This window comes from Streptopelia decaocto (assembly GCF_964273445.1).
Source record: "Streptopelia decaocto genome assembly, chromosome: 18".
Taxonomy (NCBI): Eukaryota; Metazoa; Chordata; class Aves; order Columbiformes; family Columbidae; genus Streptopelia; species Streptopelia decaocto.
This window is the reverse complement of record NC_138673.1, coordinates 9259312-9278100: the sequence shown is the minus strand read 5'-3', so window position 1 is coordinate 9278100 and position 18789 is coordinate 9259312. Positions and strand designations below refer to the sequence as shown.

The window sequence follows — 18789 nt, the reverse complement described above, 5'->3', positions numbered from 1 at the left end:
TAATAAAAGCTTCCTTCTGGGGCAGTTGTTTTGTGGGGACTGTAAAAGTCACGATCTAAGACATACAGCAAATCATTAGAAAGGGAAAAACAAAAGGAGAAAAACTGCAGTTCCTGGTAGTTTAGGTTTTCTGTGTGTTTTTTCCTGTATCCATCAAATGGTGCACGGGGGGAGTGGGTGACTGGGGTTTGGAGTGCGGATGGAGCGCTTGTGCTGCAGCTGAAAACCGTCAGCCAGGCTTCTCCTCTACAAACCCCACAGTCCTGCGGGATTCCCAAAGCCAGTCCCTGCGTGTGTCGTTATTGCCTCTCTGCTTAACATTTTTCATTTTAATAGGTAAGATATGTAGTAGTTCAATAAAAGTGAAAAAGAACTGGTCCTCCTTTGGCAGTTGTTGCTGATTGAATCTTCTGGAAACAGACCTGAAATGCTAACGGGCCCTTATAGTGGTAACAATAAAAATGATGATGTGAGGCTCCTTAATGTGCTCCCTCTGCCCGTTGTGCCGTCAGCCGTGGGGATGCTGTTTCTCCTGGACACGCTTCCTCTGTAACGTTGTGCTTTTGGAAGTGCTTCAGCAATCCCATTGCAAGTTCAGGTGACTTGGCAGTGTTACTTCTTTGCTGTTTCCTTTTTTTTAATTGCAAGAATATGGGTATTTTGTGTATCCTTTTCTTCCATAGGAAGCTGACACAGTTTTTCTGTATGCTTTGCTATATGTCCAAATAATGATTTATTTATATAGTGCTATATACCAGTGGTTGCTTGTGTGACTTAGTGAAGATAAGGTCACTCCTGGTTGGATCTTTAGCCATCCGTCCAATCTGCTCATATTCTGTGTCAGGGAGGTTATGGGCTAATGATACAAATGCAACCCATCGCTAGGACGTGTTCAAACGAGACCCCACCAGCGGATATTTGGCTGTTGTTTGCAGACCACATCTCAACGGAAAAGTTAAAAATACAGGCAAATGAGCTCAAAAGCAAGCGGAGCTGGCGGAGCGGCTGGCGTGAGCTGCGGCGAGCGGCTGCTGTTCATAGAGCCCAAATTAAAGGACGCAGTTCAACGCAGTTGTGAAATGTCCCGGCCGACAGCTGCGCCGAGTTTGGTTTTCAGCTTCTCGCTGCCTTTCTTGTTTATTAGCTGTGAGGTCAGAATTAAACCAACTGTTTTAATGGCAGCGTTTGTGCTGTTGGCGAGAGCTGGTACCTCCCGACGGCTCCGACTCACCTCGGAGGGACCTTCCCAAGTGGCACATCTGTAAATGGCACATCTGTAAATGGCACAACTGGGCAGCATCCCGCAATCTGCTTTGTAGCCCTCTTAGCAAACGGGCTGTGCTTACAGGGGCTCGTTTTTCAGCAGGATCCTCCTATGGATTTTTACCATTTTGAAAACTTAAGAATTGTTCTCTTCGTTTTGACAGGTCTGAGGTATAAAGGCCTTTATGAACTGTCATAATTAAAACCAACTTGTGCGTAAATTATTATACGCATCTATTCCTACTATAGAAATTGTTCTACATGCTTTTAAGAGTAATTTTAGAGTCTACGGGGCTGTAGTTTTATTTTAGTAAATTGCCCTCACACCGCATTTAAAAGCAAATTATAGACGTTTTATTTGTGCTAAAGCTGAACAGCAGTTGCTAAATACGTTGTTGTCCACACTCGCGCTGGTTCTCTACAGCCACAGATAATACAATAGAAATAGAATCCATAAGGATGGCAATGAGATCAGTGTTTCAGAAATCAGTTCCAGGCAGATCGGTTTTTACCTTATATTTACCATTTCTATCAACTGAATTTTGTGACAAACCACAGGTTTCCGCTCCACCTTCTAGGGAAACAGGGAATTTTATAAGCACACCAAGCTTAATTAAGTTTTATGAAGGGAGAAGCTAAGAGTATTGAATTTTTTATTTCAACTTTTAATAGGAATGTGGAAGGCATGTATTTTTAATATATAGACACTTCTTACTAGTATTTCAAAGAAGATAAACTTGATTATTTGGATTTCGGGTGTTACAGAATTGCCTCCTAAATGCAAAGACTGTAAGTGATGGGAACAGTTGGGTCAGCCCTTGAATCCTGACCAGCTGCTCCTCTTGCTGTAGCAAATGTTGCCGAATAACCCAACCCCCCGGTTTTAATTCTGTTTGTATCTTCATTAATTTTAAGGTAAAAATATGTTGCCTACAGTAGAATCTTTTGCCTGCAAAATGTGGCTCGTGTGGGACGGAATTTTAGATGATTAGCTGAGAAAGGAACCTATTTCTCAGGATTTGGAGTCAGTGTTGCAGCTGACACGTGAATTCTGTTTATTTGCGATGGTTTAGGGTCATGAAATGGGGATTTTTCAGGATTTATAGAAATATGAAGCACAAGGATGAATATTCTTTTTGTAGGTTAACTTGGGTCATTGATTGGACTCGATTTGACACAACAAATAAATACATGTTTTACCCAAAGGCCTTTTGCTGGAGACACTGGAAGAGCAAAGGAAGGTGGATCAGGGCATAACTAATCAATCATAACTTTTGCTTTCCATGTTTGAGATTTTGAGTCCAATAAAAACAGTGAAGATATATGAGTGTGAGTGTCAGGAGGATGGAGCCAGGCTCTTCTCGGTGACAACCAATGGTAGGACAAGGGGTAATGGGTTCAAACTGGAACACAGGAGGTTCCACTTAAATTTGAGAAGAAACTTGTTCCCGGTGAGGGTGGCAGAGCCTGGCCCAGGCTGCCCAGGGAGGTTGTGGAGTCTCCTTCTGTGCAGACATTCCAACCCGCCTGGACACCTTCCTGTGTAACCTCATCTGGGTGTTCCTGCTCCATGGGGGATTGCACTGGATGAGCTTTCCAGGGCCCTTCAACCCCTGACACTCTGGGGTTCTGTGTGACCTGTGCTCTCCTGCTCCTGGGTGGCTCCACTTGCTGCAGAAGCTTCAGGTCCCACAGCCCGATGTAGCGACTGATTTTGGCAGCTGGGCTGAGCCCTTTGGGCAGAACAGGAGATCGGATTTGGGTCTTAATTCCTTTTTTTCACCTGTGATAATGGGTGAAATCTGGCCTGCTCATGGTCCCCCATTCTCCACGCGAGGTTTCTAACCTAGTTGCAATTCTCACTCTTGCTGTTGATCTGGGTCTAGCCAGGCTGGGCCTGGCCTGGAGTGTTGGACACGGGACAGCTTTTATTCCCTGTTACACTGATAGATGTGCTCCCAGTGTCTGTTACTGGTATTTATTTTGGGATCTTGTTTGCAGTCTGTTTCATTCTGAATCATTCATCGCAGTCCCTGTGAGGTTTGTGCCTCGGTTCTCAGTTACGCCGGGGAGCGAAGGCTTCGATACAAGAACCGTATCTGCAAAAACTCCAGTAGGTGGCTGTGGGTAGCCAGGAAATATGAGAATTATGCTCTATTTGAGTTTTTTCAGTTGTGCTTCAATTGCCAATTTGACAAGTAACTAAGAGGCTCTGCAAAGGACATTTATTATAAAGGCGTAGTGGTGGTCCCTTGGGACAACCTTTTGCAATAAAACCTTTTTTCTATACATCTTAAATGCATTCATAGAAGTGTTTGCCAGCTGCAGAATTCAGTCACCGTTTTAGGAGGAGCAGAAGGTGCAGTATTTTTTAGTACAAGCCCTTAAAACCAAACTGGAAATACTATACATAAAAAAATAGCTAAGTACACCCTCCATTTGGCAGTAGCACCAACTTTAATGTTGGTGGGATGAAGTAGGTATGTTCTAATATACATAAGGAATATGTATGACATCCGAATGTTGAATAGAAAAGTGTAAATTCATAGAGGTGCCTTGCAAGTTCGGAATGGGATGAGTTCTTGGGCAGGAAAGAGATGGGATGTGGGTTTGATCCTCATGGAGTCAAGGGCCAGGTGGTAAGAAAAAGTCTCAAGAAATAGGTTTAGAGAAGAAGCAGCAAATTGCCGGTGAAGTGCGAGACTGTTCAGGCAGCGGCAGCTGGAGAATAGTGGCACAATTCCAGGAGCAAGGGAGACGGGATAGAAAAGGAGTTTGCGAACAGCGGAGAACACGAAGAGCAGAAATCAAAGCTCTGGGTCCAGTTTCAACCCAGTTTGTTAGAAGAAGACAGGTTAAAGAAAAAAAAGGTGTGTTGAAAATGAACTCTAAGATGTTCAAACTTGTAACGTTAGGGGCTGAAAGCTCATTTGAGGACAATGAAGGATGGAGAAGCAACACGGTAACTCGGTGCCAGGGAAGAATATTCCACAGGATCCCCGACTCTTAATCCAGTGCTGACACCAGTAAATGACGCGTCAGATTCAGGTCACTTTTGTCCTTTGACTTCGTTGTTGTTTAATTACGGTAATTTTAATGTCAAAGGAGAAACTCCAAATAAGATACTCAATAGTAAATGGCTTAAAAATGGTGCCGTTTTATAAATATCTGGGGTTTTTCTTGTAAATGTGGTAAATAAACGAGCAGCTTTCCTGAAGTGTTACTGCTGCCAGCGCAGCAGCTCAGAGCTGTGAAATGCAACACATCAAAAATTGTAAATAATTACGCTTCCTTGGCTCCAAAAGAGCTTTTCCATCCATTAATAATGTGAAAATTAATGTTGGACCAGCAGTAAACCAGATTAAACTGTACACCCCTTTAGCTGCCTGACTGCACCTTTAACGGACCTGAAACTCTTCTGATTATTTAAATGTTCTATATTGAAATGTGATGGTGGCCTTGAGTTAATAGTTAAAGAGGTTTAAATTAGAATGTCTCTGCTCAAGTTTTTCCCATTGATCAGAGCAAGCGGGCAGAAAAACACCTAATTTGATTGTTGGGAAGCACCGATAGGGCCTCACAGACTAAGAGAATTCATGTTTTATTTCTGTTTTTCCTATTTAAGGTGTGTGATCAGTCTGCTATTAAACGTGTGGATTAGTTAAGGTTTGGAGGTATCTTTTATAATGGTAAGTGCTGTCTAAATGTATTTATTGCAGCACTGATGGTGCAACCAGCACCTGCTCCGCGCTGGACTTTTCAGCTTCATCTCAAATCTGCAAGATGAGTCTGGTTTGGGAACGTCACCTTCCCAGATGTGTCATCTAGAGCAAAACGAGCTGTCGTTATTTAATGACAGAATAATTATTTGTCTTTCTCTTGCTTATTTTGACTTTGGCTTTTCACCTTGACTTATCGCCTTTGAAGACAAACGTATTAAAATGAACGCGATGGCATCGCATTCGATGCATTGCAGTTACGAAGACTGTGTCTCTAGCGCAAATGCTGGGCCAGTAAAAACATTTACTGCAATCTCTGCAACTACCAGACCCCAAAGCACCGATGTGGGGATGTGGCTGTGGGTTTGTACCCGTTTTATGAGGAATTCCAAGCAGGGTGAAAGAAAAGGGGACTCTGTTCCCTTTGATCTTCTGCCCTCGTTTACTCAGCTGTGTCTGCCCTTTTGTTTGAGGTGGGACAAACCCGTCCTGATGGAGTCTGAGTGTTTATTGGGCCATCAGCTGTAGTCAGTTAGTCTTGGAAACTGGTGCATGGTATTTTAGTGTATAAAATGTACCATTGAGCCATCTGTTGGACATGGTAAATGTCTGACCATTTCCATACATCCACCCCAAGCTCCAAATACATATAGGATTGCCCTAAGTGTGTTACAGTGCATGGAGTTCTCCAGACATAGGTATTTATTCACAATATTTTTAAATTTTTCTTATCTTTCTTTTTACTTGCTGTTTTTTTAATATGTATTTCTAAATATTTTGGATATCTTTATACACTCGTGTTTATTTCTTGGTGAATTTTGTTGTTAAAAATCAGATTCTCCTTATTTAATTAGGGTTTTTTGAGCCTGGATTTCGTAACTGCAGCACATGTGTTACACATGGGCTTCCTAGCACTAATATTTAGCTGTATTTTGACTGGCATCAGCCTCAGGAAAGAGCTGGGTATAAATAAAGCTACTGTTCATAAGTCAGTTTGTACGTTTTGTGCAACCATGGACCATGTAAACTTTGTCTTAACAAGAGACATACGTGAGTGCGTTAGCCAGGGAGTGCTGGTGGAACAGATCTATACTGTCCATGGCGGTGGAACGGAGATCTATACCATCCATGGTGGTGAACTGGAGATCTATACCATCCATGGCGGTGGAATGGAGATCTATACCATCCATGGCGGTGGAATGGAGATCTCTACCATCCATGGTGGTGAAGCGAGATCTCTACCATCCATGGTGGTGGAACTGAGATCTCTACCATCCCTGGTGGTGGACCAGAGATCTATACCATCCCTGGTGGTGTAACAGGGATCTGTATCATCCGCATGCCAAGTGCGATGCCTATGGGCTCTATAAGGAGCTCTCTGATCCTGTCATTTGAAAACCTACACGGTGCAGTGTTACTGTTGCGTGGTATCTCTGCTCGTATTTTTAAAGTTAGTATTCATTCCCCTCACTGTTCATGCAAACAGGGTATTTGTGCGGTGGCTCCGCGGGTCTCTATACGGCTCTGCCCGCGTGGAAATGGAAGAGTTGCGTTCCGATGTGAAGTATATCCGCGAATATCTGTTCCCTCCGTGCAGACGTACTCCTGCTTTCCAAACAGTTGTGCCCTTGGTGTTCTTAGAACAAATCCCAGGCAGCTCAAACGTGTGGAGCTGCCCAGCGTGTCATTACAGAATGACATTGTTTGGGGAGGCCAGTCTGAAAGATGGCGTTACTTCAAGTGAAGTAACTCCTGAAACCCAAACCCGCGGCGAAATTGCGCCTACCTCGTTTGTATGCGTATAATAAACAACTATGCAATTAGATAGGTGTTATAAATAGGATGTGGTGGAGATGCTTAGGCTACTCAGGTTTCCCAGATTTTATAGCGAGTACCCAGCGGAGATTTGCTGCTCTGTAATTGAGCCGCTTGGGCTAACCAGCTGACGCCTCGCTGCAGAGAGTTATGTTCCTACACGGCCACAGAAGCCTGGAGGGTTCGGGCTCGGTCTCCTCGGGATGGCGGAGAACTCTGTGTACCATGGGCAGCTCGAGTCCCGCCCGGCTGGCCAAGCCTCATCTATCAAAGCCGGGCTGAGAGCGAGCGGGAGGAAGCTCCCAGATAAACATACAGCAGCGCCTAAACTCCTAATCGCTCTGGGCTTCCGCTTCCAGGCCCTATAATTAGAAGTCCTTCTTTTCCTTGTATTCCCAGTTGACGCAAATGCTTTTTGTGGCTTGGCACCTCATTTAGGGCGTGGGTTTAGTTTATGGCCAGGCCAGAGTCTGGTTTAGTCTTCTGATACTGCATAAATAGCTCTTAACCCACAGTCTACATCTGTACGAGTTTTGCCTTTTATGCAGATATTCGCTGCAGTTTTTAACGTTTCTATCTTAAAGAAGCTTTGCTTCCCAAACAATGCGTGGAAAGTAGGAAGCTGTACGTGGGGGTGAATATATCTGTCAGCTTAAACAAAGCTTCAGTATTTTTTTGTTTCCATTGGGGATATATTTTCCTTTTAAACTGGATTTTCATCATCTCTGTGGATTTGGAAAACCACACAGTAAAGCAGTCATTAATTTAACCTAGCTGCACCCCTCATATTACGGATAAGCAAAATCAGAGTTTTTGCAGTGAGATACGTCCTAAGTAATACCTGCTTTACACATAAATTTCCACTGGGTTCTGTGTATGCAAGACTCTCAATTGATTTCAGATGTTATCTGTTAAACAGGGATTAATGCCAGTTTGAAAAATAAGCAGGAAATCCTTGAGAATTATTCACTTTTCATCTAAGATTATTCATACATAAAGAACATCAGAAGAGAAAACATTCTGGATGAACTCACGGCAGCTTTAACCCGTATTTCCGTCTAAACAGCTTTTTTGGGAAAACTGTCATGAGGTCCTTTAGAAAACTGAACCAAAGCTTCCTGCGCTTGAAAGTGAAAGTGAGGGGACGGCCCAGGTTCAAGTTCAAGTTCCTCTGCTGGGCCGTGGTGTGTTTCTGCTGGGGCGCAGGGAGATGGAGGGACACACGAAATGGCTGAGCTGTAGTAACTCAAAACCGATTCTTTGGTGTGAAGTAACGAGAGCTGGGGAATGCCACCCCAAAACCCGAGTCAAATGCTCTGAAACATCACTGATTTGTTGTTTGAATAACAGAAGCAAGGTATTTCAAAATGCTGTTTTATAAACGCACGTTCCTCATGTCGTTGTATTGTGCTTGGGACAGCAAGTATAGATTTGTATTTCGAATGTGAATATGAAAAGTCCTCCTTTAACTTACTGAAAAATAATGCAAGCGAAGGGCCTGTTTTCCCTCGGCTTCCCTCTAATAAAATGCATTTATTCCGAACAGTAACAGCCAGCAGGATTTTAGATGAGCCGTGCAAAACTGCCAGATCAGATACAACCCGTCTTTCTATTTTAAGCCAATTCTTTTCCACCCACAAATGTATTATCTTTCACTTCCCTACTCCTTCAAGTTGGCAAAAAGAGGGAAAAAAAACCCAAAATAACCAAAACCAAACAAACAAACACGAAACCCAAAAAACCCGAAGGCAATGCAGATAATTATGGCATTGAGAAGTCTGTATGTCATCTGGAGCTGATCAGACCTGCAGATAGGCGAGCACACTTAGAGCCGCAACCTGTGTCGTACGTCATTGAGAGAACAACCAGGTAGCACCGTTGGCTTTATGGGTTTGTGTAGTGGATGTGACGCTGTAGGGTCCCAAACAGAGCTCTCCAGCAATGCCCCGCTGGGGTTAGAGATCGCAGATTTGGGACAAATAACTTTGTGAGGAGTAGGGTGGGATTAAATGAGGTTTGGGACCGGTGGGGTTTATCGCCCCATCCGCAGACACCTGCATCTCCAGCCGATATTGGAAAGGAGATCCCAGGCAGCTACACAAGCGCTGGATTTGATGGGCAGCGCGGGATGGTAATTCCTGTGTTTTCTCTGGCTCACAATTATTACGCCGTTCTCGGTCTCCAGCTTCCAGACAGATTTTTGGCTCGTTTGAAGGGTTTTTTTTATGATCTTCATTTCCGCATGCCATGTGTTGGGGCGCACGTGAAGGATGCTGCGCTCGGATCTCTGGGTGCACTCAGCTCTGCCTGTGGATTTAGAGAACACTTGTAGCAGCTCGGGGGAAGGAAAAACCAAACGCCTGGGTTTCTTGAGGCCGTCTGGTGACTGTCGAGAGAAGCCTCATGTATTCATCTCTTCCAGCTTCTCCTTCTCCACAAGTCCTTTCCATCTGGAATAAGAGGACCAAAAGCACACTCAGCTTCTATATAAAGCTATTTATCTACTGCGTGAGGAGAGGCAAACGTGGGAATACAGAAAATAAATCCTACTGTGTTGAATTAGATCTTTTGGAATATCCTCACTCCAGTAATAGCAGCAGCCTAATTCTAGCACACAAACCCCTGTTTGCTTCCAAGTTTCTCCACTGGAAATGCTATATATTATTGAGGACCGCACACTTCACTAGAAGGGAAGTGTATTTTGTGATGTTTCAGAACAGAATTAATGCAAATTGTGTGCATAATCCCACACTAAAGACTTGGCTGACTTGCACTTGAGCAACTTTAGCTGTATTTCCTATCAACACAGTCACTACAAATCAAGGAAATTGCCAGTTAAGCCAACATTAACATCCAGACCAACCTCAACTCACATGCCTTACCGCCCAAACATAATACCCAAATGCACTCACGGATTTCTTAGCTCCATAACAAACTCCCTTTTCATTTCTAGCACTCGGAGTAACGGGCTGGAACAGGGAAAGCGTGTGTGCTGGAGGGGCCGCGGGCGATGCTGTGTCTGCGCTCCGAGGTGGCTCCGTGCAGCGTGGGTGGCCCGCAGCCGTGGTCAAGCTGAGAAGGAACCTTGGAGGCAATTTTGTCTCTAAATGTGATTTGGATTTCTCTCCGATTTTGTACCTTGCTGCTGGTGGGCCTCATGGTCTTGGAAGTCTTCGTTAATGTTCACAAGGCCCTTATTCTGTCAGAGCTGCGCTCAGGAGAAACGGAGGCGTAGGCCTGTTGGCGGTCACACAAGAGTCCACGATGTGCGATGCCGTTTGGGGTTTAAGGGCTGTTCTGTTCCTCATGTGAGCCGAGACACGTGCTCACAAACCTTCTTCAGCCTCAGAGGAAGAGGAGGAGACACTGGGGAGGGATGTTGGGCCCAGAAGGTCAAGGCTTTGGCTGCTGAAACTTTTCCCTTTGGGCTTGGGCGGGTTCTGGGATGGCCAAGGCGGGAGAACGCTCAGGAAGGCCCTGGGGATGCTGTAGTGGTGCTTCAGGAGAAAAGTTAATTAAACTTTCCTAAGAGCGTGTTTCTCTGCTGCTCGGTACACAAGATGATACTTTTTTCCAGTTTACTTCTAAAATGTTGAAAGTGGCGTATGCTGGGACTTTAGTGATAACATGGGAGGCCTTTCCAACTTACGCTGCAAACGTTCGTGTAGCAGTAATTGAGAAGAAAAGATGAATAGCAGAGCTGTGTGTGCATAAACTGAGCAGGTGAATGCTTTAGTGACAGAAATAAGATGATAATTTATCCTTCGAATGGGTGTCGTGTGGAATGTGGAGACCTAAGTACTCTTCCTGAAGGATAAAAGATTTCAATTGTGCTTTATGTGGAGAATCAGCACAACAGAGCTATGTGGAAATTATTGGTTTTCTTTAATAGATGAGTACCTTGACAATTCTTTAGAAGGCACTTCGACGTAGCTGTTAAACTGCTCAAATCACTTTGTACTTGATGCTAATTAAATATTGGAGGACTAGTTTGGGTGAGAACTTCTTAAATTTCATTAATAAGCATGGTAATGTGGACACTTTTATAGATAAGAAGAAACCTGAAGTTTGTTCACTGTAGTCCTAAATTCTGCCGTGATGCTGTGCTTTGTGTACATGTACAAAAATACTTATTTTTTGGTATACAAACTTAAACTTTTATGGCAAGTTGACTTCAAATATGTTTGCAAATGTGTAAAAAAAGGGCTATGAACTGACATATAGGGGGAGAAAAAAGAAAAAGTGTAAGCGCTCTAGCTTCTTTAGATAGACATTCGTAAGCCTCTTCTTTTGCAGTGATTAATCTCTTGTGCTTTTGTGTTTCTTTTTTCTTTTTCTGTTTGTTTTTTACCCAGGGATGTTGCTGGTCACTACTGACACATTAGGCCATGATTTCCATGTTTTTCAAATACTGACACATCCTTGGTCATCATCACAAAGTGCCGTCCATCATTTGTATACACTTCACAGGGGAGAGACTGAAGCCAAAGTAAGTTCAACTATTTGCTGAAGAATAATCCCCAGACACCTTATACATTTTGTGTATGTTGGCACTTTAATGTTTGTTGCAGCGCACAAAGAGCCTTTCTTATGTTATAGCCACAGAAAGGAGAAGAGCACAGCGTTTAACCTGGACAATACTAAATTCTTGCCCTTCACGAAGAGGTGCGGTCAGATTTGTGCAGATACGACGCTGCCCCCAAAGAGCCCCCGTTATCTCCTGTGTTTTACTGAACCTTTTCTCGTGTAACATGCTAAATATTTAACTAGTGCCCGTGGAGCAACTGTCAGGTTTTGCTTGACTTTGGTGGTAGAAGCCAAAGATGGACAATTAAAAGAGCTGGAGGGAAGAGTTAATGAAACGACTGTGATTAACTTTCATCTAGCGTTTAGAAAAGTGGGAGATAACCTGTTGGAGACAGTGGTGATACAGACTTAACTTCTCAGTTTAGAAATCACTTAAAGATGGAAGAGTAAATTGGGCTAGATTAGCATAGGGTGGAAGTCTGGAATTGTATTTAGACAAATGCTCAGTGAACTGAGTCGCTGGTGGAGCGGGAACAGCGCGTGATGGGTTTTAGCAGCGCAGGGCACGGCGCTCGGGGGCATCGGACAGCCTCACCTCGGCAGCACCGAGGGGCTGGTGACGAACCCGCCTTAAATACAGGAATAAAAGTGTCACCACGGGGTAAGAAATGAGTGTCGCACTTGCTGATGCAATTACACACCGAAAGCACAGGCTCGTGACAGTCTGGCAGATGTGAAGTGGTGTGACAGGGAGAAGCCCTGGGCGCTGTGATTATGACCCTGACACTGGATTATTGTGGTACCGTGATTATAGTTCCTTCAAACCATCTTTTTTTTCCTATGAGTTACGCAGCTTCCCTTACATTTTTTTGCCTTACCCTTGTAGCAAGTAGAATCTGAAAGCTTTATTTAATGTGGTAGTGGTTGATAATGTTTCAATCTGTGTGAGTTTAATTACTGGTAGTTTAAATACTCTAAAGCTTTGCTGTTACCATTCTGGGAAAATGTAATTCCTGTTCTAGGCAATGGTTTATTATAGGAAGGAAAAACCAATCCGGAAAGTGAGACAAAATTAGGAAAAACTGTCCATATGGGATAATATATATAGTACTTACAAGTAAGTTTTGTAAATAATATAAAGGGCGTTGAGATCTGTGTGTATACATATACTCTGTAATCTATAAGAGCATGTACTGTGTTTAATGTTTGAGTTATTTTTGTTCTACTTTCACACAAAAAATGGGAAATATCCTACAATCAATATCAAAAAGCAAAGCGCAGGACTCCGGTCACTAGGAACAAAGATGTTCTTCTGGTTTTTTTACAGCTTATAAGTTTGTTTTTAAGGCATACATTGGAAACCGAACAGAACGTGTCTTAGAGAAGAAACCTTTTATTGATACAGGTTTTTTGGGATATAGTATTAGCATCTCTGTGAAAGCATTGACTTAACATTCTCAGGATCAACATAGTAAAGTTTTTTCCCAGTTGGCCACACAGTTTTCCTGTGGGTGTGAACAGTGCAGCTTTTGGAACGGTGTAAAACGGAGAAAATTCTACCCAGTCTGTGCCAAATTGGTGGATTTCACAACTCCCTCGAGAATTAAACTCTCCAGCAACAATATTGCTTTGGTGCCTGTGATTCTCAATACACATCTATCATTTGAAATATCTACATGCTATGATGGATGATTTTACTTTTTTCTTTTAGAATAACAGTATTTGTAGTTGTTTAGTGAGTCCTAATCTTTGCTTCCTTAAATTTAATGTAGAAGTAGCATTAGACAAGAATGTTTGATTTAAAGTTCGCAATGTAGATATTCTGAGACACACACTAGAAGCCTCTATACATCCTTTCTTGGTTAGAATGGTATTTATACATTTGCAACCAGACTTTTTCCCCTGGTTTAAAGCTGTGAATCAAGGCCAATGGTCTGAAAGGTCACCTTCTGGACTGGAGCTATAAAAAGTTCTAATTTGTGTTGATGGACATGAGTGATTATCAGTGTCAAAATTTGTTTAGCTTGTACCCATTATAAATTGCTTAAACATCATCATTATGCCCTCGTTGTATGTGGTATTTTAATGTCCGTACTGAAATAATCTGCTTTTGTACGTGAGGTTCTGGCCGATAGAGCTTCACCACACGTTTCCCAAAATATCCTTCTCTCACAGGCTGATGCGTGATTTTTCTTCTCTTGCTGTGTGATCCGTTAGCGTGTTTGTTGCAAACACTTATTGCTGGTATCGTAAGACCATTTAGTTCACGGACCGAGGTTACGTAGGTAATAGTACATGGTCTGGCAGCTTCGCTCTGGGAGCAGAATGTGGGAACCAAATGTGTTGGTGTTCCGAATATTGGGAGGTGTATCTGGTGTTACAGCAACGTTTGAGTTGTAATTTCACCCCTTTAGCCCTGAGATCCCCCCAGCGCTACAGAACTGCCCCTTTTCCTGTGTCTTTGCTGGTGGGAGGGATTTCTCATCTAAGAGAAGGTGGCACAAAGTCCCCTCTGTCATTCCTGCACACAAGCATCTTAAGTGGATTAAGTTGCACGCTTAATGTATATTAAAGAAAAAGCAGCAAGTGTTGTGATTTAATAATGGTGTTTTCCGATCGATTTACCACAATCAAGCCGTGTTTCTGCACGCACGTGTCTTTCTACTGAGTCAGATGTATTAGGTATAGAGTTACTTTGACTTAATAAAACTAAAGAATGCTTCACCATGCATTTATTTTTCTCAATTCCAGACAAATTCTGGTTTGGGGTTGAGAAATTTCAGTCCGAAAGACCTTTTCTACCTTTTCCTGACCATTTCTGAAATACAGAGACTGGTTGGAAAGAGACCTGTAGGGGGTTTGTCTCTTTTTGTGGACATCAGGTCTTGTCCTTGGCCAACGCAGGTTTGTGGGTCATTACCCCCGGGGCCAAAGGCACCTCCTGGCCGCTGCCAGGGGTTTTTTGGGTTCTTCTGTCCTGCCAATGCTGAGGGAATTTGGGTCCCGTGCTGGGTGAGGCGGGTTCTGGAGCCCCCGTTCCCCTCGGTACAGAGTGGAGGATCCATAGCAGTGTTCTGGCTGCTCACTGCTCCTCTTCCTAACGGGGTTTTCCTTTTCTCTTTCTCTGTGCTTTGAGCAGTGAAACAGAGTGTTACTGAGCTTTGAAGTGGTGTTATTGCAAATCTATGTTGTATTTCCTGACTTGGAGCAGCACAGATAGGAAGGAGCCTTATCTGCTGAATAAAACATTGAGTCAGGGCTGTGAAGATCACTCAGTTCCTAACAAAGCCGCTGACTTTTTTGTGTGACTTCGATGACGATGGTTTAAGACAGAAAATGGACCTTTGTCTCGTGGGGGAGTTGTGAGGACAACGGCCAGGGGAGGCTGCGAAGTGCCCAGATATTTGTTGGTTTGAGTGATGTGAGCTCCAAGGTCACAACATTCAAAGTTACTCTTCTGCAAGCACAGGCTGAAGTCACCGGTTCTGTTACATTGGATTAATATCTTTTCGTATTCAAGTGCCACTTATTCTTTAGAATTTTTTTTTTGTTACTTAAGAAAACAAACCCGGGTGTGTTTGGCGCCCTGTGTTCCATTGTGGAGCTTCATTGCAAGCGCTGGTTGTATTTAACCAGAGAGAACCGAAGCTCTCGGGGAATCCACGCTTGCACAACAGCTGAAAAGGGGAAAAATGTGCAAACTTGCTGACAGTACACTCTATTCCCTCTTCCAAATCATTGATGAATATATTGAATAACACCGGCCCCAGCACTGCCCCCTGAGGCTCTGCACTGGATCCAGGCCTCAACTGGACTGTGCCCCATTGACCACGACTCTCTGGCTTCTTCCCTTCAGCCAGTTCGCAGTCACCTCACTACCCGCTCATCCAGACCACACTCCCTCAGTTTAGCTGATGGTCCTTGCTCTTTGATCTGAAATTGTAAACAAAAAGAAAAAAAAAATCCCCGAAAACAGTTTTATCTGAACCTAGAACAAATAAACGTAACGATAGCGTCGGCGGGCGGGTGCCAGGGCCCCTGTGATCTCTGGTGCTGTCAGACTTTGGTTATTGTGGCTCTGACTGCGGGCAGCGCAGGTAACCAGGGGAGGATGAAAACGTCCCAGCACGGAACACGTGGCATTTTACACTTTTCTAGGGAACGCACCAATGTTTTTTGATGTGATTTCATAGACTGTTCATGGTTGTGCCAGTACCATGGCCAGGTAGTGAAACATTGGAGTATTTTACAAACATTTGATGTAACCCTCCATGGTTAAGAGACATTTCTTCCTATCTTTTGATGTAGTTATTAATGTGTAGTTGCAATTATTGAAGTTGCCTCTGGAAGAGAGACTTCCTAATTTCTGGGAAAGAACCCGGGACAGCCTTGAAATAGAGATTGATCGAGGGCCGTTGATCAGGCTTTGATGAAAGCAGATGAGAAGAAAGTGCTGCCATTAGAAGCAGCTTCACCGTCCAGAGGAGACGGAACTCGGAGCAAAGTGGCGTTTGCAATTTCAGTAATTAATAGAGAGCAGCTCCTCTTCCTGAAGGGCCCCGAACGTCTCCCTGTGCCCAGATTCTGCCATTGGCTTATCCAGAACTGAAACCAGTTTTGACGACTCAGGGAGACAGAGTCGGGCCTGCGTGGGGCTGAAAAATCATATTGTGTAGACCATGATCTTATTATTTTTTCATTTGTGTTTGTTGCTACATCATTTCCTTGATTTTCTCAACCAAAAAAATTCAAACACAGACCGGTTTTCTAATTTCTGTTGACCCTGCTTCATCAGTCCTGCTGCTCTTTCTCATTGTTTAATGACAGTTTTTTCATTGCTGCTGTCTCTCTGCACAGCATAATGAAATACTTAAGTTATGTCCTTCAAATCACGGTCTGTTTTCTCCGTGACGTTGCACAGTGTCTGTGAAACTGGGTGAAGCTGCTGTTCCAGTAGTGTTAGCCGTGCTTTATTGTTTCACTTTGCTCTTGAAGTTTAATGTATTGCAGCGAAATGCACAAGAATATCCCCGTTTTTCTGGTGTAACAAGGTCAGCGATCAGCCATCCCTCCCACTGCCCCCTTTGCATCAGCCGCTTGGAAAATAAGCTTCCTATGCTCTGCCCTTATGTCTGTTTTGTTCTCTTCCAGTTACAGCCTGAATTTTTAGATTTTATTTATTTTATGAATATATTCTGATTAACAGTGTTTAAATTTCGAGAAGCTGTGGGAATAAGGAAAGACTGATAGTAAAATCTTACACAGATTTCCGCTATATGAAATAAGTTAATGTATGTCAGCTTTGAAGCCTTTGGTTCAGTTGTCACATTAATACTGAGAAGCGCCAGTATTAGACAGTAATAGAAGAGGAGCAGCGTGGGCAGCCAGGACCCCTTTTGATTTTGCCAAATATTGATCAGGATCCATGGAAGCTGAACAGTCTCTTTTTTGGATATTTTGGATATTTTTAATGGATATTTTTATGGATAAAATTCTGCAGCGCTGTACGCCAGGAGTCACGGAACAACCTGCACGGGGACGTGCGTCCTTATCCTTCTCATGTCTGTGGTTGTCTCAAGTGCGTTCCTTTGGGCCAGAAAACGCTTTGGTGTTCGAATGAGGACCCCAAGGTTACCCAGAATTTCACAGGGACTTTTGGATATGCGAGGAATGTAGCGTGAAGCTGAAGGAGCCAAACAGCTCCCAAGTTAGGGGGAGGAAATGGTAATAAAGCCAGGAGAAAGCACCGATGTTCCCACAAAAGTACTCAGTATTGCAATTTAAAATATCTTAAGGATTCCCAAGTTAAACCAAATCTCAGGTCTGTGATTCTCTTTGGTGGCCCAGACGGAAGAGGACAGATAAAATTTTGAAGTGCAGACTTGAGTTTTAAATCCGACGTTGACCTTGAGCTGTAGAATAAACTTTGCATCATGGGAGATCTAGCGTACTTTGTACTTTATTAACATACATCTGTAAACACTATGGGGCCTTGATTGATCTTTGGTATCTAAACATTACATCATAATTAACAACAAATCCAGAAATATATTATAAATACATGAAATAATAGTACATTACCCTAAAGGACAGCAATAAATTGCAACGCTTAGCATAAACTCGAAAACCACTAATGGGCCATTGTGCAGCTTGTTTATGCTCTGAGCAGCGGAGAACTCTGTGGAATGTGCAGTAACGGGTGGTGGAGAACAGAGGGTCTGATGTGAGAATTCTTGTGTTTTCTCATGAACACACAGCTGATTTTTGAGTCATTGCTGAGGTGGCTGTGATGAGGATTCTCGGCCCACCGCCTTCTGCCAGGCCTGCTGGAAAGTTACAGAATCACAGAATCGACTGGTTGGAAAAGACCTCAGAGATCACCAAGTCCAACCCTTGGTCCCACTCCAGTGCATTGACTAGATCATGGCACTAAGTGCCATGTCCAAGCTCAGTTTAAAAACCTCCAGGGCCGGTGAGTCCAGCACCTCCCTGGGCAGCCATTCCAATCCTGACCACTCTCTCTGCACAGAATTGCTTTCTAATCTCCAGCCTCAATTTCCCCTGGCAGAGTTGAAGCCCATGGCCCCTTGTCCTGTTGCTGATGCCTGGGAGAAGAGCCCAATCCCCCCCTGGCTAGAACTGCCCTTCAGGTAGTTCTAGAGAGTGCTCAGCTCAGCTCTGAGCCTCCTCTTCTCCAGACTGAACAAGCCCAGCTCCCTCAGCCTCTCCCCATAGGGCTTGTGTTCAAGTCCCTTCCCCAGTCTTGTTGCTCTTCTCTGGCCCCGCTCCAGCACTTCAATCTCTTTCCTGAGCTGAGGGCCCAGAACTGAACACAGCACTCCAGGTGTGGCCTCACCTACGGACCCTTTTGCATTGCACAGATGGATTTGTGCTGTTTGACATGAATGTATTTAATTCCTGCCCTTGTATGAAATTGGAAATATTCTCTGAACTACTTCTTTGACCAACAAGGCCGTTTTGGGGCGGACAGGAGATTGGGAGAATTACTGCGTGTGTAATGGGAGCTTCCAAAGTACTTTTGTCGCTGCTGAGTAGGGTTGCAGAGCTGTGTTCCTACACATCTTCATGCATTTCACACTCATCTGTCAGCACTTTTCTTATTATTACTGAGTCTTAAACACCCGTTTGCTCTCCACCTCTGTGCTTTCAGCCATATTTTGAGTAGTCGTGACCACAGTACCCGCTCTCCAACTGTTTGCGATCCGTATTTTAAAGAGAACGTTTCGGATCACGTTGTTCCCAACTTTCTTCCTGAAGACCGGGAATACTTTCTTTTTCTGTGTAACGTTTACATTGAGAAAAAACATCCTGTAATGATTGTTTCCCAGTTTCTTGGCTTGTGTTGTTGTATGCCAGGGCTGTTGGATGTGGTTTTAAAACAACAAAATCCTAAGGATACACACTGAAAATGGAGTATTGGTATAGAAACATATACATTCCTGTT

General features: G+C 43.6%; 1 protein-coding gene across 5 annotated transcripts in view; it reads left to right on the top strand.

The window, feature by feature from the left end:
• BCAS3 (BCAS3 microtubule associated cell migration factor) overlaps positions 1-18789 on the top strand; it is a 282822-nt gene that overhangs the window by 52718 nt on the left and 211315 nt on the right. For all 5 annotated transcript variants that reach the window (XM_082068831.1, XM_082068829.1, XM_082068832.1 and 2 more), the window contains exon 14: positions 11153-11286. In XM_082068831.1, coding sequence (XP_081924957.1) covers positions 11153-11286 — 134 coding nt within the window. The remainder of the gene's footprint in view (positions 1-11152; positions 11287-18789) is intronic.